The 14354-nt window shown below is 64.1% G+C and overlaps 2 protein-coding genes across 8 annotated transcripts; both read right to left on the minus strand.

Moving 5' to 3' along the window:
• Positions 1 to 134: 134 nt before the first annotated feature.
• Positions 135 to 9751, minus strand: PLEKHH3 (pleckstrin homology, MyTH4 and FERM domain containing H3). Of its 7 annotated transcripts, none has more exons than XM_056126927.1 (14): positions 9091 to 9751; positions 7468 to 7581; positions 7194 to 7249; positions 6757 to 6836; positions 6467 to 6658; positions 6223 to 6380; positions 5983 to 6103; positions 4808 to 5114; positions 3768 to 3975; positions 3414 to 3541; positions 2954 to 3086; positions 2338 to 2796; positions 1874 to 2065; positions 135 to 1036 (listed from the first exon to the last, which is right to left on the minus strand). In XM_056126927.1, the coding sequence occupies exons 1-14, from the start codon at positions 9250 to 9252 to the stop codon at positions 806 to 808; spliced, it is 2541 nt and encodes an 846-aa protein (XP_055982902.1). In that variant the 5' UTR covers positions 9253 to 9751; the 3' UTR covers positions 135 to 805. The 7 variants fall into 7 exon arrangements, 5 of the variants coding, with proteins under 5 accessions (XP_055982902.1, XP_055982901.1, XP_055982900.1 ...); XM_056126926.1 differs by lacking the exon at positions 9091 to 9751 and adding an exon at positions 8498 to 8939 and having other exon boundaries at positions 3405 to 3541; XM_056126925.1 differs by having other exon boundaries at positions 136 to 1036; positions 3405 to 3541.
• A 2141-nt stretch (positions 9752 to 11892) lies between these two features.
• On the minus strand, positions 11893 to 14207 carry CCR10 (C-C motif chemokine receptor 10). The gene is made up of 2 exons (XM_056126604.1): positions 14076 to 14207; positions 11893 to 12997 (listed from the first exon to the last, which is right to left on the minus strand). Exons 1-2 carry the CDS (start codon positions 14097 to 14099, stop codon positions 11930 to 11932), a joined length of 1092 nt encoding a protein of 363 aa, XP_055982579.1. The 5' UTR covers positions 14100 to 14207; the 3' UTR covers positions 11893 to 11929.
• Between the last annotated feature and the right edge of the window lie 147 nt (positions 14208 to 14354).

A 14354-nucleotide genomic window follows, 5' to 3' on the forward strand; every position in this document is an offset into this window, starting at 1 on the left:
TAAGTGTCTGGCCTAGGAAGGATCAGGGCTCTGGGGTGCCCTGGATGTATCCACCCAGGACAGAGGCTGGGGGTGGGGGTGGGAGCTCGGAGGAACTGGCCACATCCTGAGCAGCTCAGGAATGCTGAAACTCTGGATTCCCAGGCCCCTAGAATTCAGGAACTCAACCCAATTCAGCACTGCTGATGGGCAGGACTCTGTAGGGTTGAATCTTGCTTGATAAACTCTTTTATCTATACCCGAGACAGTCTTGGGCCCGTGCCCACTCCAGGTCCCAGGCAGTCGGCACACCAAAGGTGCAGCCAATCAGGGCCCAGAGCGGACCAGCAGGGCAGGAACTGGGTAGTGTCTGTCTGAGTGACTCACTGCTCTGGCCTCAGGGACGCCAGGAGGCCACCTCTGCCACCCCAGGGAGAAAGGCGGGTGATTGCCAACTTCTAGCCTGCCTGCTTGCCTGCCCCACCCACCTCCCCAACAGCAGCACACAGGCCAGGAGGGGGTTAAATCCAGAAGGTCAAGGAGGGTGGGGCCCAGTGTGTCCTGACTCCCCTCGAGTGCGGCTGCTGTGGCTGCGTGGGTGTCCCCCGGGGTGGAGCGCAGAGCTGTGGGGCTCCAACTTGTCCCACTGACAACACTCCCACAGGAAGGACTTGTGTAAATAAGGATTTTTCTCGTCGTTGTTGCTTTCTCTTCTACAAATAAATTAAGACACAAACTAGAAAATTGTCTGCATCCATTGCAGCCGTGGGGTGTGGGGTGCGCCCTGTCCCTGCAGGGCCAAATGTGTCCATAGTTCCCTCCAATCTCAGAGCGGTCCAAGTCCAGGCCCCAGGCAGGAAGAGGTCGTGACCTCTTGGCAGGCTGAGTCCTGCAGCTGCCCCAAACAGCCAGACTGTCCCTGGGGCGCGTCCAGGCCCGGGCGCTGGCTGGGAGGAGAGGTGTCTGACGGATCTTGGCATGGAGAAGAGCCGCTGCGAGGCCTCTCGGGCGAGAGGTTGGCCAAGTAGGCATTCACCAGCTGCATGATCTCTCCCACCTGAGGGGGGGGAGCAGAGGGCAGAGGTCAGAGGGCATCAGGGGCCATGGGCTTCTCATCTCATCCTCCACTCGCTGGTGTCAGACTCCTTCCCGAGGCCTGACTGCTGCCCCTTCTCAGCACCACCTCCCCCAGCTTGCTCAGTGCCAGTCACACTCTCTTCTTTCTGTTCCGCCAAGTTTATTCTCATCTCAGAGCCCTGGCGCTCACAGCTCCCTCTACCAGGAATGCCCTTTGCCCACATCTTCCCCATGGCTAGCTCAGCTGTCACCCTCTGAATATCCTTTCCCGACCGTCCATCCTGCCCAGCGCTACTTTGCTGTGGTGTCTTGATTCCCCAGCTCTCATGGAAACTCTCAGAGCCTAGCTTTGAACCTGGTGGGGTCCCCAGGAACTGGCCCCGATTCAAGGTTTATTTTATTTTTTTATTTTTTTGCTTTTTGGGTCACACCCAGCGATGCGCAGGGGTTACTCCTGGTTCTGCACTGAGGAATTGCTCCTGGCGGGGGACCATGTGGGATGCTGGGAATCGAACCTGGGTCGGCGGTGTGCAAGGCAAATGCCCTACCCACTGAGCTATCACTCCAGCCCCGAAATGGTGTTTTTTTTTTTTTCCACACCCAGTGGTGCTCAGGGCTGGCTCCTGGCTCTGCACTCAGGGCTCACTCCTGGCAAGCTCAGGGGATCATATGGGATGGTGGGAATCAAGCCCCAGGCAGGTGGGCCTCACGCAAGGCAAGCACCCGACACGCTGTACTATCAGTCTGGCCCCTGACAGGTTTCTTGGCTGATCCTCCCCCTCCTCCTCCTTCAGCCCTCCGGCCCCTTCCCACTCACCTGGGGACTCTGGAGGAGGAGCTGGCTCTCTCCCACCCTCAGCGCCAAGGTGTGGGGGCCCATTAGGTGGCAGGCGGCCACGTGGCCATAGCTGACACTGTGGATGGGCTCGGTCTCACCAGGGCGGGAGAGGGACATGGCCTTGGCTCCCAGGCCCAGGCAGAGCTTCTGTGGAGCGCCCCCATCAGGCTCCTAAGAGAAACAGGCTGAGTCAGGGTGCAAGGAGGGGCTCCCGGGAGGCAGCCGCGGGGTGGGGTGATGATGAAGGGGCAGGGTCCTGATCCTCCCTAAGACCCACCGTCCTCCCTCTGTGTGCAGGGACTGGGATTTGGTGAGGAGCGGGCTCAAGGGTCGTGAGCTGAGTAGCTAGCTGGTGGCTGTGACCCTCAGTCGGGGCCAGTGGCTCTGGGGCAAAGGTGTGGGGCTTGGGCCTCCAGAGTCCCCATCTCCCTTCTCCCCCTCACCGTGCTCAGCTCCAGAACGTCATACCGAGCAGCGCCGAACCCTGGGCACTGCGCCGCCAGGGCCAGGTAGGCAGCCATGGCCTCAGCTCGGCCCATGCCCCGGAGCCGCTTCCAGCCGCCCAGGACGGCTGCCGCGGTGCCGGCGCCCCCGGCTCCCTCGCGGGCCGCGCCGTCCGCCGCGCCGCCCGCGCCGCCGCGCCGGGCCCGTTCCGCCCGCCTCTTGGCCAGGCCCGGGCTCCAGATCGCCCCGGCCAGCAGGGCGGCGGAGGGCGCGGGTCGGGGCAGCGGGCGGGGAGGGTCCCCGCGCGGCGGCGCGGGCGGCGGCAGCAGGCAGTCGAGGCGCGGCAGGGGCGCCCGCGGGGAGAAGTCGCGGTGCAGACTCTGCAGGCGCAGCGCCGCCAGGGCGCGCAGCGTGTCGTCGGGTGGGGGCGGCCGGCCGCGCAGCAGCAGGGCGTGAGCCTGCGGGGGGTGGGAGGGAAAGCAGCGGGGGTCAGCCGCGGGGCGGGGTGGGCTCCACGTCGGGATGCGTGGAAGCCAACGCCCGCGAGGCGACGCTCGGGGCCGTCGGGGCAAGGGAGGGGGCCCAGGGTCGGGGATGGGATGGGGGGAGCCACACCTGCTCAAAGAGGAAAGGCAGCTCGTGACCATGCGGGGACAGCCCCTCTGGGTGCAGAGGCCCGTGGAGACGCAGACACAGTCTCCAGCCCGAGTCCAGCGGGTCTTCCACCCCGGCGTCTTCCGCAGCCAAACTGCAGAAGAGAAAACGACGCGTACTCCAATCAAAGAGGGTCCCCAAGTTCCCCATCAGGGCACTGGCGAAAGTTGGGGGGGAGGGGTCCGGGAGAGAGCCAGAGGGGACAGGCCCGGCCTGTTGTTTGGCGGTGGGACTGGGGGCCGCCGAGTCAGATCGCAAACCGAAGGCGGGCAGGACTGCCCCTGGGAACCCGCGACCAGACAACTGCGCCGCACACGGCAGGTGCAGCAGAAACTCTTTTTTTTTTCGTGACGGACCGAAGCTGAGAGGCAGGAAGGACTAACGGGGAGCAGGGCTGGGTCTGGACATTTACTTCTCAAACCTGGTGAGCACGTCGGCCACGAGGGTTCCCCCAGCCAGGGCTCGCTCCTGCGCCCCTCGCTGCTCGTACAGAGCAAATGCGTTGCGACTCCGGGCCAAGCCCAGCCTCCCCACCAGCTCCCGAGCAACCTGGAGGGGAAAGGGTGGGGATGGGGGAGAGTGGGAGCGACCGCGCCGGCGACCCTCCTGTGCTTCCCCGGGGGCTGAGCCCACTAGGGGAATATTGCGGGTCTCTCCATCCGGCCACCCTCCCCCCCCCCCCATTTCCTAGACGTCCAATCTCCGAATGGAGAGAAGGGACGTGGGGGGGGGGGGCGCACTCTCGGGGGAACTGGGAGCTGCGGGTTTCTCTCACCTCCCCCGCTGTGGTGTGGGAGTCTATGGCCACAGGGCAGGCGCCGGCCCCCGGACAGTGCACCGTGCACAGCAGCTCCTGCCGGCGGCTCAGCGCGGAAATCTCCGCCAGCGACGGCACCAGCTCCCGGCCGCGCGTCCTGCCCAGCGCCTTCCGGATGAAGCGCGCGTATTCGGCCAGTTCCGAGTCCGGGAGCGCCTGCTCCGTCCTTGGTCAGACAGAATCCGAGGCTCAGCGCTCCCACAACGCTACCCCGCTCGCCCTCTCCCCACCCCCACACTCGCCTTCTTGCTTTATATATGTATATATATATTTTTCCCGACTATTCTCTCCCCTCCAACTCCTGTTTAAGGCAGCCACCTGCTCTCCTAAAAAGCTGAAGTTACCTAGATCCCTGCAGCCTCTCCTGAATCGGAACCGCCCCTCCCAGCTTCCCCACATCTTGCCTTTCAAAACCAGCCACATTCCCTTATTTCCTCCTTTATTTCTTTGGTTCCAGAGATGGAACTTAGGGCCTTTGCACAAGTGCGCCATGTGAACTCGACTACCCCCGTTCGGCATGCTCCCCTTTCCAACATCATTCTGTTTGTTTCTTTGGGGACCACATCGAGAGATGCGCAGGGGTTACTCCCGGCTCTGTGCTCAGGAATCACTCCTGGTGGGGCTCAGAGACCCCAAGGGGCACTGGGGATCGACCCTGGGTCTGCCGCGTGCTATATAAATGCCCTCCCCGCTGCACTCTCTGTCCGGAAGCTCTCCCCTTTCTAACCTAAAAGCCCCCCAACCTTGGCAAAGCTGCCTTTTCTTTATCCTCTGCCCAAAGGGGGCGCCCTTCTGCAATTCCTCCGCCTGCGAGCGGGCTCTGGTTTTGTAATTGCCACAAAGGCGCTACAGATCGGCGGCGGCCCTGACCTTGGGTAAGTCCCCTCCCTTCTCTAGGTCCCAGCGCGGTGTCCGCCAAGCTCTTTGGAAAGGCTCGTGCGTCCCTCCCCGCCCCACAGCACCCTGGCCTCGGTCTAACCCCGCCCCTCCCCTCTCACCTCTCCAAGTGCCCCAGGAGGTGCCCCCGGACGGCTCCCCCTGGCCGGAAGGTGCAGCTCATGCAGGTGAGGAGCTGCCAGTACCGTAGGGCGGCGGGGTCGCGCGTGGCCGGGGGCCCAGGGGGGCCCGCGGGGCCCGAGGTCTGCTTAGCCAGCTGCAGGAAGAGTTCGTCGCGGAGCGCAGGCAGGTCTCGGCAGGTCTGGAGCACACCCTGCATCAGGGGCCCGGGGCGCCGCGCCCCCTCCAGCGCCTGCAGCGCCAGGAACAGCCGCACCGCCTCCTCGCGCAAGGGCGCGTAGCCGGGACCTGCGGGAGGGTGGGGCGGAGGGACGGTTTGGAGAGGGAGCCCAGAGCGCGGGCCCTGGGAGGAAGGAGTGAACCGGAGGAAGGTCAGGGGGAGTGTAAGGGACAGGGTGGAGGGGAGGGTGCGAACAGGCTGAGTGAAGGATGGAAAGCAAAGATTCCCCAGGGCCAGCCTCTCAGCCCTACCTCGGGGAAGCCCGCCCTCGGCGGCCAAGAGGGCTGGACTTTGCAAAAGGAAGGAAGGGGGACAGACCCGGGCAGATTTGGTCACTGAGCAGTGAACATCCTCACCAGCGCCCAGAAAACCAGCTAGGCGGGGAGTCAGAAAACCAGAGTTCTTTTCCCAGCTCTCTTTAATCCTCTAGTTTGGGGTCTGGGCCAGTCCCTCTTCCCTTTGGGGGAAGAGTATGACTGACTGAGGCCAGCACAATCTTCAGCCACTTGTAAAGGGGTCGTGAACTGGTCTTAAGAATATCCCACAGATCTGGACCAGAGAGAGCACCGTGGGTAGGGCACTTTCCTTGCAGGGGGCTGACCTGGGTTCCATCCCTGGCAACCCACATGGTCCCCCAAGCACCACCAGGAGTAACTCCTGAATGTAGAGCCAGGAGTAACCCCTGAGCATCACCAGATGGGTGACTCCAAAACAAAAACAAACGAACAAAAATGAGAATCCCACTCCTCCCCGCTGGCTCTCAGTCCCAGCAGCTTCAGTTTCCTCTTTATCCTTTGAAAGGTGAGGGGCTGAGTGGGCCCCCCAGAACTCCTGGGTCCCCATTAAGAAACACGCAAGATTTTTTTCTCTGATCCACCTCCCTCCCACCCTGGGGGCTCCGGCCAGATGGGGGATCAGGCTCGGGTACCCACTCACCTGGGGAACTAACGCCATAGGGCAGGGGCAGGAGGGGTGCATACAAGGCCCCATTGGTGTGCCTCAGAATCGGGTTCCGGTGGTAAATGAGGGCCACGGCCTCGGGGTCGCCACAACTCTCCTAGAGGCCAGGGAAAGGGTTGCAGTGATAAGAGAGCAGGGTTCTGCCTCAACCCTGAACGTTTCTGGGTCCTCCGCCCACCCACTTCTTTCCCGCTTCCGTTGCCCCCTCTCACAAACCTGAATGTCCCTGAGAAGCAGCTGAGTGGGGGTCTCCAAGGGCGCCTTGGAGGCGATCACTTCCCGCAGTGCCGCCCCCCAGCGTTCAGCCTCTGCCTGGCGTGGGGAGCAGAGCCGGACGCTGTGCTTCCGGCCAGACACGGTCACTGACCACAGACCTGGGGCAAAGAGAGGCCACAGAAGGTGATGAGGGAGGGCTGGGGCCCCTACCGCAGAGGGCAGGCGAGTGCCCATGAAGTCTCACCCGTCTCCTTGGGCCTGCGCTCAGGGCCGGTCACAGAACACAGGCTGGTGAGTACGAGGCTCCCCAGGTGGCGCGCCCCCTTCCCGCTGCTGCTGAATTGGTCCAGGGATTCCCGCGTGAGCACGAACCAAGCCCTGCGCGGGGGCAGCCAAGGCCTTGCAGCTCCTGCCCGGGGCTCTCGGTACAGCCAACCTGGAGGAGGAGGTGGAGGGATAAGTGATCAGTGGAAGAAACCGCCAGCTGGAGGGTTTGGCTTGGGGTCCTCCAGAATGCACGAAGGGGGCCCCCACCTTTCACAACGACGTCCGGGTCGTCCTCCAGAAGCCCCTTCTCTGGGATGAGGCTGCGCGTCTCCTCCCAGCTCTGCAGCCTGGGCCAGAGGGGGGGGGGGGGCGAGGCTGCTGATCCTGCACTCCGCCTCCAAGGGGCGACCCCAGAGAGGGTCCCCAGAGTGAGAGGGGCGCCTGGTCCCAGGCTGGGCACTCCTCCCCCCAGACTGTGGGAACCGCCGGGCCATTCTGACCTCACACCAGAAATAGCCTGGACCCCCCCTCTTCCTCCCTGTGCCCCCAGCAGGACCGCCCCCCGGGACCCTGGCCAAACCACAGCGTCCGGCAGCGTCAGGCCCCTCCCTTGTTGCACAACGAGCTAGGGAAGACAGCGAGGATGGGGGTCCCAGCCACTGCGCGTCTCAAGATCCCAAGACAAGGAGGGAGGCGGGGCTTACCTGTCCGAGACCTGCGAGCCCCTCCCGGGCTGAGTCAGTGTCACATCCAGGGGCCCCTGTGGAAGAAGGCGGGGCAGCCCTCAGAATCGGAGCCCTCCTGGGGGTTAGGGGAACGCCTGTGGCTTTCGCCCCCGCCTCCCGGACGGCGAACTGCGCTGCGCAGGAAACTGAGGAATCCCAGTGGCTGAAGTGGAGAGAGCTGAAGGCGCTGGCCTGGCCCCTTCCGCTGCTCTCTGCCTAACAGCCGAGCTCAGAAGCCCCGCTGGTCCCTCACCTCCGTTACCCTCTGAAGCTGCAGGCAGGGCTTGGGCAGGGACGGGAGACCTGGGTTCCATGCCAGCTCAGCCTCGAACTCCTGGAGCAACCTTGGCAGCCCCTCCCATCTTCCCTTCAGTGGTGGGAGGGTGGTCCGGTGGGGGAAAATCCAAGGTGAGTGAAGGGGAGAGGGACCCCTTCAGCGCAGGGTTTTCTCCAAGTGCTCCTCATGTCCCCCAGCCCCCGATACCCCTTAGAGTAAAGGTGAGCAGGGCCCCTGGCCTCCCTGAGCTCAGGAAGTGTGGGCTAGGCTGAAGAGTGGTGCTGAGTCTCCAGGGGAGGGGACGACTGGGGGTCCCCCCCATGCCCTGGAACTTTAACTGTACTCTGGGGTCTGAGAAAGGCCTCAGATGAGTCCAGGAGCCAGGGCAGGCGGACACCATGCCATGGTCCCTGCACCCAGACAGCTAAAGCCAGGAGCGGGTGGGGGACAGGGGGCAAGGAACACCTGTCCCAAGCTCCCGGGGAGGGGGGGGGTGGAGCATGAGGGAGGCCATGGGCTGGATCTTGGAGCCGACCCTGCCTTGAGAAAGGCTTGGGAACTCTTGAGCCCTGTGATTTCCCAGGGTGTAGACCCACCAAGCTTTGGGGGGGTGTGTGTGAAAGGGGTGCTCAGCCACACCACCACGGGGGTGGCCCACTTTCCTAGACCGCCTCCCCTAATCGCAGTCCCCTGCTGCCTTCCCTCCCCCCCTCTATATTTATCCGCCCTCCGCCTCCGCCAGGTGCTGGCTCCGGCCCCAGCGCGCAGCCTGCCCCACCCGGGCACGGAGCCACCAGGCCTGCTGCGGACCCCTGAGCGGGGGAGGGGAGCCTGACCCAGGCCGCCTCACAGAGCTTCTGGATGGGGGTGCAGAAGCACCAGAGGGGGATGTCAGGGGACCGAAGCCTCCTGCACCAGCCCAGCCTCAGTTTCCCCACCGGGAGAACCGACCACACCGGGATCGTGTCTCTCCACACCCCCCTTCAAGTCTGCCCAGGAGCCTCACCAGGGCGGGTGGAGAGCTGGGTCCTGCGCAGCAGGTCAAAGACGAGAAGCCCTCGAAGAGCTGTGGCCCCCAGCTCCCTCTCCGTGTCCTCGCCCCCAACCCCAAAGCGAGGATGCCTTCTCCCCCTCGCCCAGGTCCCTGCGGCGGGAGCTCCCGCATCTGGCACCTGCGCTCGGCGCTCACGAACTGGGAGCGGAGCGGACCCAGGCGACCGAGCCGCCCAGCCGGCCTCGCCACATTCCTCGGCGCTGGCGGAGGCGGAAGGAGACGGGATGGGACGCGGGCCCGGCGGGGCAGGGAGAGGCAGGGCCAGGTCGGGCCACGCGAAACGCCGCCCCTGCCTCCGGGGCCCCAGCAGGTGGACAGCAACCCGCGCGCAGCGCGAGGCCCACAGGCACAGCCCAAGCACGCCTGCTCCCGGAGCTCCGCGGGGTGGGGGGCTCCGAGCTCCCCCCTCCCGCCCCGCAAAACCCTCTCCCGCGGTCTCGGGCGTGCTGGAGCGCTGCGCGCGGGGCCCGAGTCCCGCAGCTGAACAGGAGCGGGCGTGACGCTCGGTGGTAGCGAGACGAGGCTTCAACCCCCCTGGGACTTACCCTCCCTCCGCCCGCTGGACTCGGGGTCCGCAGCTCAAAGGTCTCCTCGTCCTCGTCCTCGTCCCCGTCCCCGCTAAGCTCGCCGTCCCCGTAGTCCCGGTGCAGAAGAGTGAACCCTCGACGGCAGCAGAGGAGCCACCACAATCCCCCGGGGAGAGGCATCCGGGCGAGCAGCCGGGGGATGGGGGCGCGGGCAGCGGGGCCGAGCTGCAGGGGGTCAGGGAAGGTGGCGGTGCTCCGACCCCCGAAGGGGGTGGGGGAAAGATGAGGCTGGAGAAGGAGGCGTACGGAGGAGGCAGTGTCTGGCGCTGGGGTGCAAGGAGTCGCTCGCTAGAACCCGCAAGGGGCTCAGTGCCTGGGCCCCCGGAGGGGGAGGGGGAAAGGCGTCCAGGGCCCGGAGGGGGGGGGGGGGGAAGGAGGGAGCAATGTCCGGAGCTGGGAAGTAGTGTCCGTTGTAGTGTCCAGCCTTGCGGGGGGCAATGTCCGGTGCAGTGTCCGAGGTGGGCAGTGGTCCAAGCTCCAGGGAGGACTGTGTCCGGCAGGGCGTCCGGTGGCCGGGGCCCGGGCCGCGCGTGCTGCGCTCCCTGCAGCCCCGGGACTGGCGCGCTAGGAGCACAGCGCCGGGACCCCGCCTCCCCACCCCCTGCCTGCCGGGTGGGCCCCCCCCCCCTTCCCTCTTCTTTCTCTCCTCCCTTCTTCAAGGGGCAGGGCCTAGTCTTCGTCACGGTCCCTCTGCCCAATCTCTGTGCCTGGCGCCGGGAGCGGCCACCAATCACACGGCCAAAGCCGCGGTGGGTTGCATCATGTGCCCCTGGCTCGGTGACAGCGGGGAGGGGCAGGGGAATAGGCAGGGAGGGGGCGGTACCCTTCGAGCCGCGCCCCAATCACTGAGGTCAGTCGCGGAGTGCTGGCGACGTCACGGAAGCCCGCCTTCACGCTCTGCTTTTAACCCTTGGCGTGCCAACCCACCGATTAAAAACCCTTTGGAGAACCCGGGGCGGGCCCCGACGACTGCTTTTTGAACCCCTTGTCTGGTCTCAGGGTCCCGGAGAGCGGACCGGGTCTCAGTGCCCGAAAGTGCCCAGACCCGCGCCGGACACAGCGCCGGAGGTGGCTTTTCGCCCCTGCGTGAAGGAGTCCAGCCCCTCCGTCTGAGTCACCTCCTTTCTGGAGTGGAGAAGCTGAGGCAGTGACTCCGGAAAAGAGAAATAGTTTGGATTTTTTTTTCTCTTCGCGTAGTAAAATCGAATGCCGAGCGCACGGCCCGCTGAAATCCAGTGGGGGAGAGTTGTGCCTCGGGCGTCTGGGGGACTGGGGGCTTGCTCTGGAACGGGAGCCGCGCAGAGAGCACGTCCCGGGTGGGAAGGGGTTAACCCGGGCGCCGAGGGGGCGGGGCCGGGCCGCGGGCGGGCGGGGCCAGGGCGACCTCGGGCGCGCTCGAGTGTTGCTGACTCAGCGGCTCTTCCCGCGGTCTCCGGTGGCCCGTTCCAGGTCGGCCCCGCGGGGCTGGCGCGTTGGGCTCCTCTGAGGATCGGGGCCATCTCCGGGCCTCTTCTGCACCCTCGCCCGCTAGGGAGCCGGTGGCCCTCGGTCACGGCCGCCGGAGACTCCTGGAAAAGGCGAACCCCAACTGGGCGGGGTGGGACCGGGCGGGGACAGCGGGACAGCGCCTCCCCGGAGATCTCCCCGACACGCCCCGCCCTTCTTGCCCCGGGTCCTCACCCTCTGGGCTGGAGGGTGCACTGGGCAGCCTCGCTGACCGGATATTAAATTGAGAGAGCTGTCGCACGGGAACACCATCTTGTCTGTCGTGAGTGTGTAAAACAAAGACCAGGGATCAATAAGATTGATGGCTCTCGAGGCCCATCCCCGCCCCTGGCCGCAGATGAAAGGAGCTTCCTCAAGGATAGAAATAACTCCATCACACATGTACTCTCATCCCCGTTGGGATCCCAGCCCCTGGCCTGCAGGAAAGTTCTTTCCGAAGTCTAACCTCTCTCTTTCCGGAATGCTCCGTGCATTTCCTATGAGCCGGCCCCCGGCAAGATGGAAAGCAGCGGTCACCCCGCCACGCCCAAGATAATGACTTGGAAATGTGCAAAGTGGAATTCTCCAAGGTGAAAAAAAAAGTCTTCGACTTCTTTTTCCCCCCCTTTCCACTACAGGACCGTGGAAAGGGTTGCCAAATGGTCACAGAATCAGAAAGCCCACCCCTTACAGGACTGTCCCGCCCGCATCCTTCCCCCTCCCCCCCTCCCCCCCCCCCCCCACCCCCGGTACCGTGCACAGGCGCACTCAGTCCCCTCGGCCTGAGCCCCACCGTTCCACCAAAGGCGGCCTTGCCGGAGTGCGCTCGTGTTGTTAGAAAGCTCTCCCTTGCACCGTTTCAGGAGGGACCCCCGCGCCTCCTGGCTGGCAGCCTTCCCACCTCACCTCTGCCGGCATGAAACAGGGTGGAGGAGGGTATCCGTGGCCCGGGCTTCAGCAGGCTCGGCAGCCCCCCACCTCCCCCTAGGCTCGCAGCACTTTCCGCTCGGAGTCAAAAACGGGGGAGGGGGAGGAGGGGAACCCGCCGCCCCAGCGCTGTTACAAATCACTTCCAAGCCAGGAACTCAAAAATAGTAACAGTTGTTGGGTTGCATCTCATTTCCATATTCTCAACGTTCAGGGACCGGGTCCAGAAGCGATTCAGTCAGGTCTCGACGACCACTTTCTCGTTCAACCCCCACCCCCACCGCCGCCCCCGCCCCACTCCCCTTTCCAGCTCCCCCACCCCACCCCACCCCCATCCCCGCTGGAATGACTTCCTCGGCCCGCCCCCTCCTCTGGATTCGCGGCCCTAGTTGTCCGTGAAGGAGACACTGTGGGTCTCGGTGGCAGCCGAGCAGGAAGAGAGGCGGGGCCGGCGGGGGCAGCGGCCGCCCGAGTGAGACCCCCGGCGGCCGCCCCCTCCCCGCAGCAGCCGCCGCAGATCCTGGCGGAAGCGCAGGCCCAGGAAGGCGTAGAGCACGGGGTTGAGGCCGCAGCGGGCGAGGGCCAGGCCCCCGGTCACCAGCAGCGCCAGGTCCTTGCGCTTGCTGGCCGTGCAGCTCCGCTCCCGCGCCGCCAGGAGGTCGGCCGTGTCCAGGAGCAGGGCGAGGCTGTACGGCAGCTGCAGCACCACGAAGGCCGCCACCAGCGCCACGACGACCCGCAGCGCGCGCCGGCGCTCGGGCCCCCTGGCGGCCAGCAGCGTGCGGCCCAGGAGCGCGTAGCAGGCGACCATGACGCCCAGCGGCAGCGCGAAGCCCAGGGCCACCTGCGCCACCGCGCTCGCCCCCTTCACCGCCTGCGTCAGGCCCTCGGGGAAGATGAGGCGGCAGCGCCGCTGGCCTTCCCTCCGGCTGTCCTGGCTGTACAGGAGAGCGGGCAGCGCCAGGAGCAGGGACAGCAGCCACACGATGCCCGTGACCCAGTGTGCCCCGCGGGGTGAGGAGGGCCTGGATCTGGCGGGCAGGGCCCGCGCGATGGCCACGTAACGGTCGGCGCTGATGCAGGCGAGGAAGAGAAAGCCGGCGTGGAAGGAGGCCGAGTACAGGCCCGAGATGAGCTGGCAAGCGATACTCCCCAGGCTCCAGCCCCACAGAGACCCTGCAGCAGCGAAAGGCAGGGTCAGGGCCAGCAGAAGGTCGGCCAGGGCCAGCTGGAGCAGGTGGGCAGAGGTTGGCGAGCAGGCAACCTTCTGGGCTGCCAGGTGGGTGGCCAGAACCAGCCCATTGCCCGCCAAGCCCAGAGCAGCCACTATGAGTGTGACACTGGGCTGGAAGGCACGGCTGAAGGCCTGCACGTCCTCCTTGTGACAGAGCTCTGGCAAGGACCACTCCAAGTACGCAGTCTCATCTTCCCCGGAGTAGGGGCCCCAGGAGACCTGGGGAGGTCAGAAGGAGAAAGATTGATGACGTCTTCCCCACTCCTCCCCCAGAGCCCCTGTGTTCCATGCACAACAGGCCAGGGAAAGAAAACTTACACTGCGTAGCCCTCAACCTGCTGGGAGCTTCCCTGGGCACCCCTCCTGCCTCCACTGCTAGCTTCCAGGGGACCTCGAGCAAGCTGCCTGCTCCCTCTCCATAGCAGTTGCCTGATACATAATGTATAGATAACCGATCTGGACCAGCCCACTGCCTGATGGTTTGGAAGATAAGCAGTTACAAATAAGAAAGATATGGGGCTGGAGCGATAGCACAGCAGGTAGGACATTTGCCTTGCATGCGGCCAACCCAGGTTCAATTCCCAGCATCCCATATGGTCCCTCAAGCACCACCAGGAGTAATTCCTGAATGCATGAGCCAGAATTAACCCCTATGCATCACCAGGTGTGACCCAAAAAGCAAAAAAAAAAAAAGATAGGATCAGGAGAAGTAGTACAGCAGGTAGGGCGTTTGCCTTGCACAAAGCTGACTAGGGCTCAATCCCTAGCACCACACATGGTCCCTGGTACCCCCTATGAGCACCACCAGGAGTGACCCCTGAGTGCAGAGTCAGGAGAAAGATGTGCATAGCCAGAGTGGCCCACCCCCCAAAAAAAAGAAAAATAAGAAAACTATCCATTGTTATGAAGCATCTGATCCTCCACACTGCAGCGGTATTATTAATAAATTCTGGTGCTAGTGGCTCGCCTCTGCTGCGCCCTCTCCTGGACAAACACCCAACATGCAGGTTGAAAGTTTCGGTCCCTCTTTTCCTCACTCCACCCAGCCCAACCTCCACAGGGTTGGTGCTCAAATTATTCCGGCTGGGTTGGGACTTTGGATCTCTAGGTTCAGTTTTCCCTTCCAGTCCCCCACCCCCACATTTCCATCACTACCTCAACTATACAGAACCCGGTTTCAAATAACTCTAGGCATCCCGGTTAGGTCAGGGGATGCCAGGCCTGCTGCTAGGTGGAGAATCCCATCCGTCACCGCACACCCCCCCCCCCCAATTCTCCCTCAGGACCCCCCTCCTACCTGCTCTGCGGGTTCTGTCCCCATCTCTGGTTAGTGGGTTTTTGAAGTATAGCCACTGGGGGGAGAGGTTTAACCAGTGGGACAGGAAGGAAGGGGCGGGGAGAAAGACTAGGCAGGTGGGGCTGGGTTTAGGGTCTATAGGTCCTTTATTTAACTTTTCTATTCCACCACCCTGTTTTTTTTGTTTGTTTGTTTATTTCAGCGCCACACCAGCAAATGTTCAGAGCCTACTCCTGACTCTGCATTCAGGAATCATTCCTGGTGATGCTCAGGGGACCA

This window comes from Sorex fumeus, unplaced genomic scaffold (assembly GCF_029834395.1).
Source record: "Sorex fumeus unplaced genomic scaffold, SorFum_2.1 ptg000063l, whole genome shotgun sequence".
Lineage (NCBI taxonomy): Eukaryota > Metazoa > Chordata > Mammalia > Eulipotyphla > Soricidae > Sorex > Sorex fumeus.

Coding starts and splice junctions, on each gene's coding strand:
- PLEKHH3 (XM_056126925.1), bottom strand. CDS start 9,252: ATGCCTCTCCCCGGGGGATTGTGGTGGCTCCTCTGCTGCCGTCGAGGG. Junction 6,381..6,466: donor GCGCAGGCCCAAGGAGACGG/GTGAGACTTCAT, acceptor TCTTTGCCCCAG/GTCTGTGGTCAGTGACCGTG. Junction 3,542..3,767: donor CCCACACCACAGCGGGGGAG/GTGAGAGAAACC, acceptor TTTCCCCTCCAG/GTTGCTCGGGAGCTGGTGGG.
- CCR10 (XM_056126604.1), bottom strand. CDS start 14,099: ATGGGGACAGAACCCGCAGAGCAG. Junction 12,998..14,075: donor GGACAGAACCCGCAGAGCAG/GTAGGAGGGGGG, acceptor TGACCTCCCCAG/GTCTCCTGGGGCCCCTACTC.